Source organism: Sminthopsis crassicaudata, chromosome 2, assembly GCF_048593235.1.
Source record: "Sminthopsis crassicaudata isolate SCR6 chromosome 2, ASM4859323v1, whole genome shotgun sequence".
NCBI lineage: Eukaryota > Metazoa > Chordata > Mammalia > Dasyuromorphia > Dasyuridae > Sminthopsis > Sminthopsis crassicaudata.
The window spans coordinates 535,739,891-535,747,340 of NC_133618.1; the positions used below are offsets into that span (position 1 = coordinate 535,739,891).

At 38.4% G+C, this 7,450-nt stretch overlaps 1 protein-coding gene across 1 annotated transcript; it reads right to left on the minus strand.

Moving 5' to 3' along the window:
* Positions 1-2,074: 2,074 nt before the first annotated feature.
* Positions 2,075-5,388, minus strand: LOC141558057 (large ribosomal subunit protein P1-like). Its single transcript, XM_074294693.1, has 4 exons — positions 5,174-5,388; positions 3,101-3,175; positions 2,582-2,702; positions 2,075-2,198 (listed from the first exon to the last, which is right to left on the minus strand). Exons 1-4 carry the CDS (start codon positions 5,240-5,242, stop codon positions 2,116-2,118), a joined length of 348 nt encoding a protein of 115 aa, XP_074150794.1. The 5' UTR covers positions 5,243-5,388; the 3' UTR covers positions 2,075-2,115.
* Positions 5,389-7,450: the final 2,062 nt, after the last annotated feature.

Sequence of the window (7,450 nt, forward strand, 5' to 3'; positions counted from 1 at the left end):
TAGCTACCAAAGTTTCTCTTTTTACAGCAGTGTCATTCCCAATTATCAGCTGTCTTGATGGCAAGCAAGAAGATTCTTTTATTGCAGGCCATGTACCAGAAGAGTTGAAATTTATCCTAAGCTAAGGTGTTCATGAGTTTTCTCATTACAAATAGTAGGAACAAATTCAGCATGTCATATTCTATCACTCCTAAACCCAGGTTCTCCGCTGCTTACTTTTTCCTATATACATTTATGTATCATTGTGACCAATGGATCCAATCTAATCCCTAACAAAAGTTTTTAAAAATTACATTTACATGACTTAGACCTTTGAGTATAGCAATTACAGATGCAGAAGGCACAAAAAGCAAATGAACAGATAATATCCAATTAAGTACTGTTTCCTGAATTCATTGGGGTGGGAACCAACAAGAGATTGGAAACAGAAGCAGTTATATTATTACAATAATCCAGTAAAAGGGATAAAAGTTCTAACAAGGATAATGGGAGTGAAGTGGAGAAAGCAATCATTTTCGTAAGTATAGAGATCTTAACAGAGTCACTTAAACTGTTGACTCTAATATCCATCAATATAAAAGCAATATCCAACAGATAGTTGGATTTAAAAGGAAGGCAAGATTATTAAAATTTATCAAATGGACATAGGACATCCAGAGCAGAAAATGATATTTATAAATATACTCAGATAAGTAATTAGGCATAAGATTGAGAAATTACCAATGAAACCAATCTTGAAAGACAAAATCAAGGACACAAGCAGACAGCTCATCTTTGCTAAGGAAGCAACTAATCAAATATTAACACTCCCCCCAAAATAAAAAATTGGATACGGAAAAAACAAAAGTATAAGTAATTTCTGAAAGGCTTATAATAAAGTGATTTTAAGAGGAAGACCTAAGTAAGCAAATGGATAAAATACAGCAACTTTCTGAATTCAACTATAATTAAAAATATCTGTATATTTAAAGCTCACTTACTTGGATTACATAAAAGCAACAATGTCCAAAAAATTCCACAAGAACAAATTTTAGTTGGTCTTTTTTGGGAAGTGAGGTGCTTAGCCCAGAAAGGTTTAACACTGTTTTTTATGTACAATAAAGTATACATTGTACATTGCAGATCCCATCAAGTATAAAATTATGTATACAGTGAAAGCAGAGAAAATTCCTTTGCTCCTAAGCAACAGGAGCTTGCATAGTCCAGTATCCAACACCCACCAAACCCTAGAATATAACTGAGCAACAGGTTTTGGTGGTAACTGAAAATGATCAGCATACACTTATTGCAGCAGCAGCTGAAATTCTAGTTTTCACTTATTTACCTCTGAAAGACTTTCAAACTGATTGTTTCCTTTCCCTTTTTAGCTAGTCTTTCCAGGATTAAGGAATAAAGAAAAGACAATTTATCATTTAAGTTTAACAAGCAAGCCAGTCCTTAGAATAGTACATTAGAGGCAATGTCAAAAGTCACCATCATATATAAAGACATCATTTACACAATAGGGATTTTTGAATTTTGAAAAGCATATTATATTGACTCAATTGATTTTCACATAATAATCTGTGACAGTCAATTAACCTTACTGCAATTACTCCTCAGGAAGGGTCACAACCAGTAAATAATTATCTGAGGAGATTTGAACACAAATCTTCCTGACTGGCAAGTTCAGCTTTTACCTGTAACTACTCTCATGACACAAGGAAAATCTCCAGCCCAGTCTCATTCCCCAATCACTGTCCAGAAAAGCAAGCTATCCTGGGGGAAGCAAAGAATTCTCAAGTGTAAGAAAAGCCAATATCAGGTAAGCTACAATACTGAAATCACCTACCCTTAGATAACAATCCTCATGATTTAAGTCCAGGATACCCTGCGCCCAAAGAAAAGCAGCTGCTAAAGGCCCAGAAAAACAAATTCTTAGCAAAGCTATTGTTAAAGGTTCAAACAGAACTAAATATTTTTTAATCAATGGAAACGTATATTTTAAATGCTTTTTCATTCAGTGCTGTCTACCTTTCAAAAGCACTGGTGTGCTCATTGCTAAGGCCACTTAAAAATTAACAAAATAAACGCATTTTTAGTTGACAAACTTTTTATTTAATGTTACAAAAAATATTAGTCAAACAGACCAAAGCCCATGTCATCATCGGACTCCTCGGATTCTTCTTTTTTTGCTTCCTCTTTCTTTTTCTCCTCAGCTAAAAAGCAAAAAAAATCAGAATTATATACTTGAAAACTGACTTCAACTAGGGGAAAAAACTAAAAGAATTTCTAAAAACAGGAAAAACCCAATCTCAAAGAACAGGTCTACTATAGGGATGCTCAATTACAAGTTATTTCTATTTTGCTCTTGATGTATATGATAAATGGTTTTGCCCATTTACTGATATAATACCAAAGTATGCCATAATAATCCTGAAGTAGACTAGATCTTTGGGCAAAATATTCCAAAGGATAATAGAAATATTTCTTTTGAGATAAACGAAAGGAACAGCTTGCTGAATAGATTCCATGAACAAGTATCACAAATGGACCAAATACATGACCAAACCTAGTTTTTCAAACATGAAAGAATACCTACCAGGGGCAGCTGTGCTAGCAGGAGCGGCACCACCAGCAGGGGCAGCACCACCAGCTGCTGGAGCAGGTCCACCAACTCCTACATTGCAGATGAGACTTCCAATGTTTACATTATTCAGGGCCTGAAACCAATCAAATACTAAATTTTCACTCTAATCCAAAACATTCAAGTCAGAAGCAACATCCCATGTAGAGATAGTAAATGAACAATTTGCACCAACTTGTTTAGTATTAAATGTCATATTGAAAACCAGTCTTGAGTCCTGAGAAATCAGAAATAGTTTACTTATAAGATCTAAGATTCCTTTCACTATTTGGGACTGGAAGGTATTTTAAAGTGGATCTAGTCTAAGCCTCCTCATGTTTTAACCACCCTACAAAATAACTATGCCAAGTTATTATCCAGAGATCCAGTGACTTGCTCGTGATCACACAAGTAGTACTGATGACGGTGTCTAACATCTGTACCTCAAAATACTGCTTCTGTGCAAGTTTTCAATAACCTACCCAATTTTCTTACCTTTGCAAACAATCCAGGCCAGAATGGTTCAACATTTACACCTGCTGCTTTAATGAGGGCATTAATTTTATCCTCCTGAAAAATAGAAATAAAATGATTTTCATCTTACAATGAATTAAATTTCACATAGTCAGAAACCATTGCTGAATAGGACTAGTTTTATACATATATTTTTATTCTTATTCTGTTACCAATGGATTTGAAAATATTAACTGCTGCCCTCTCAAATTTCCAGGTAAGAGAAAATAAATCTACAAAGGATTTTAAAAATTTAAGCAGACCATTATGAATTGGACCCCAAATCCAGAATAGATTACATCAGAATCTGAACTCTTCTACTTACCCAGATCCACTACCCTCCTCCAAATATTTATTGTTTGGTAGTACAGCATAGCTATTAAGCTAAACCACCTTTAATATGGCATTTTAATAGAGTTGTCTGCCATCCCTGATATCCTCTAATTCAGATTTTCATGAAAATATTCTCTTCTGGGATTCTCATACATCTGATGAATTTGTGACTTTTTTGGAACTTCTGAATTCCACCCATTCCCAGAAAATTCATTAACAAAATTTATTTACCAAATTCCATTAATCTGGACACTCCACCTTTCACCACTCAGTCTCTTTGATTTAAAGGTGGAGTCAAATTTTTATTTAAGGAGCTCAATCACAAAAGATCCCATTTCTCACTTAACTGGTTGAATGACCTCATCTTCCCAACCTCCCACGCCCAGCCTCCAGGTGAAAATTCCCATTAGGTGGTAAAAACACCCTTTCTTTTAAGCCCTATGGGTTTAATTATCTCAATGAAGAGATCTGCCGGTCCTATTTGGGATTTCTCAGAAGTTCAGTACTAATGTGTTTTTTTTTGTTTTTGTTTTTTTTTTTTTTTGAAAACTCAATGATAGGGGCAGCTAGGTGGCGCAGTGGATAGAGCACCAGCCCTGAATTCAGGAGGACCCGAGTTCAAATCTGGTCTCAGACACAACACTTCCTAGCTGTGTGACTCTGGGCAAGTCACTTAACCCCAGCCTCAGGAAAGAAAGTTCAATGACAAAATTTGTTTTTACAATTTTCTTTATAACAACTTTAATTTTAACAAGATGTAATAGCCTGTATACAAGGTCAACTTCCAGAATACTAGTCCACTTATATCTACCTCAATTACTCTTTCTGGCGGGGCCAAATTTAGCATCAAAATCAGTTCCCTGAATAGGGATATAATATATACAGGTTTACAAATGCAATCCTTTTAGTGGCTAAGCAAAGGCTGATTCAAGTTTTGAGCAAGCCTAAAAGTAGATGGTAGATAACCATGATCTACAAATCTACAATAACCAGTATTTCAAAATTTTAATTAGCTTTAAAAATGTATGTAGTAAACTTGTTGCTTTTAAATTTCTTTGGTTTTTAAAGCACTCCACAATTTGATTTAAACGCTGTCTTACAGACAATTCAATGTATTAAAACAAATATTTTCACTTACTCCTATCATCTTCCCATCATTTCTGTAACCTCTCAATTGTCCCCGACTCTTCACTTTGGTTAAAAAACCTAATTTCCAAACTTTACCACTTCTACCTCTTCCGTTCTCTTCATTTGGCTATTATTGCTACGCAATGCAATGTATAGTACATTAAGTCAAGTAATTCGTACTTTTCATCTTTTGGCACCGCTTCTTTCAAAGTGGGAGGGAAATGCACCCCGGTAAGCCGGTCAAGAAGCCCACAAACCTGTTGGCAATCCAACCGGCCCTCCAAGTTCCGAAACACGGGCAGAATGCCCAGTCGGCAGGGGAGCGAAGGGCCGCCGGCTGCCACGTGGTGGAAGCTCTCCTTCCCCCCCCCCCCCCCCGCGCCAGGAGGCCGGAAACCGAGGCCTGCCGCGTGCTCCAGCCCCGGTTGGACCAGTGCGTCAGGCAAGAATGGCAAGAAGCCGCCCTTCAGGCCGAGTCACTCTAGATCGAGACTCCCGAAAACGTGGCCTGGTCCTACGGTGTGCTTTGGAGGTGTACAGCTGGGCAGACAATGCTCCCCCTAAAGGCTACTCCCGAACACGCCCAAGACTCACCGTGACTGTAACCTCATCGTCGTGAAGAATGAGGGCAGAGTAGATGCAAGCGAGCTCGGAGACGGCCATTTTTCGGGAGATAATTGAGGAGAAACTTGTTTGTAGTGGTGCTAGTTGCCGGCTGAAGTGAGGGTTCACCCCAACGCGGCCTTAGCTTCCGAAGAAGAACCAAGCACCTTACAGACAACTGAAGAGAGAGAGCCCGCGTCCCGCGCGGCGCTTTATATATATGCCTCTTAGCCAATCCCCGCATACGCTGAGCGGAAGCAGATGAACGGGGCTTTGACAGCATTAGAAACGCCCCATGAAAGGGCGTTCCACTTCCGGTTCGTGCTCTGCGCATGGCCAAACTCACTTCGTTCGCTAGGGACTTTATTAGAACTTTGGGAAAAGTAGTTTGAGCTAACAGTCGGGCGCGCGTGGGAAACTACGCTAGGAAGCATATTTACGCAGCGATAGAGCAACGAATAGGAAGAGCTGCTTGGAAATATTCCACGCGAGCCAGTGCAGTCGCTCGAGTTACAGTAACCAGCCGTTCGTTCTTCCCGGAGTCTAGGAGCCCTCCACTTGTCCCATCCCGTATCGGAATGGCCCCTTCCCACAAAGCCTACAGCAAGATGCCCGGATCAATAATGGGCGAATCTCCCTAAATCTCCCTGCGCCCCCCCCCCCCCAATCTCGGCCACTGGCCGTCCCTCCTGCAGGATGCGTCCCGTTCCCAGTTTCGTAGAATCTTTGATTTAGGTGCGTATACAGACACATAATGCAGTTTCCCTCATTAGAATATAAAACTCAAGAGCAGTTTCATTTTCACAGAAAAGTGAATGGAAAAAAACGCTGGATGTGGAATCTGAAGACGAGTTAAATACTAGTTCGATGTGACCTTGGACAAATCAGTCAACAAGGGAGCTTGTTTCCTTAGTTATAAATGTTTGAATTAGATCTAATGTTCCCTCGTAGAGAACGCTGCTACAATCTGACGCTATATGCCTCGGAAAACCTGCATGCTCCATACGGGTAAAGACTACTCCTGGGACTCGAGGCACACTACTTGACAATTTTGATAAAGTCCCTGAGCAGACTTCCTCTTAAATGCAGATCATTTTATCATTCTGCAACAGTCAGCTATGAACACCAAAAGATTAAGTGACTTGCCTTCCATTATATGGTGCGGTCAAAGTTTAAGTCTTTCAAAAGCAATTTTTAGTTTTAAATAATTAAAATGCAAAACTCAAAGATCAATAGTGAAGGGGGCAAGGGGAGAAAATGTTACTAATTCAGGATGCAAAACTGAGGCAGTTTAACCCTATCCCCCCAAATTTTGTTTTGCTTCCCTTTGCTATATTATTTACAATAAATGCCCTTATTTTCTGAGAAAGCTAGTTTATCTGATTCAAGAAATTATTATGCACACTGAATTACAAGTGCTTGGATTATCCACGTCAAAACCATTATTAATGTAATAGCCATTTATTTCACAGTTCTAGTCACTTTTCCTGTCTTCTAACCTTAAAACTTATTTGCATTCTTTTATCATCAGCTTGGAACAAACAAGAAAAAGGCAGAAATAAGGCTTCTGGATTATGAATGCCACAGCTCTTCTCGGATAGTATCATTAACTCTAAAAGCTGGTTCTAATATTTGTCAGAGGATATCAACTAAAACAATTCAAGATTAGGATATTGGCACTTGAATATCAAGTGCCAATCACAATTCCAAGTTTCAGCTTTGTTTAGAAAATGGAAAAACTTGCACTACTGCTTTAATATTTTAACTGACATACCTACTGACACAAAGAAACCAAAAACATTACTCTTCACAGATGAAAAATGACTTTTTGACTTTCCCACACAAAAACACAACACATCGTGTTAAATCCTTTGTTGCCTTCAAGGAGTATCATCCAGCAGTACTTCTCTGGCTTCTTACACATAAGAGAAATAGGGCCTGCTCTTCCTGAGCCTTTTACACAGACACAAAAAGGCTACTCTTGGTATATAATCCAAAAGGCATAATCAAATAAATATCAGACAAGCAATCAGATCCAGATTCTAGTATCAGGTCTAACTTGCTATATAACATTAAAGTCAATCTTTTCTAAGTTTTAAATTCCTGTAAAAAAGGAGGAAAGCAGCAGCTGCAAAGGAACCTAGAGGATTCTTCCAAAAATTCACAAAAAAAGTATTTTGTACAAGCAAGGGCAATGCAAACTGAAAGAATTACTATGGGGTAAAAGTTACTAATCCCTTTTGATAATCTGCTCACTCACTGGATATT

Coding starts and splice junctions, on each gene's coding strand:
- LOC141558057 (XM_074294693.1), bottom strand. CDS start 5,242: ATGGCCGTCTCCGAGCTCGCTTGCATCTACTCTGCCCTCATTCTTCAC. Junction 3,176..5,173: donor ACGATGAGGTTACAGTCACG/GTGAGTCTTGGG, acceptor TCTATTTTTCAG/GAGGATAAAATTAATGCCCT. Junction 2,199..2,581: donor TGCTAGCACAGCTGCCCCTG/GTAGGTATTCTT, acceptor TTTGCTTTTTAG/CTGAGGAGAAAAAGAAAGAG.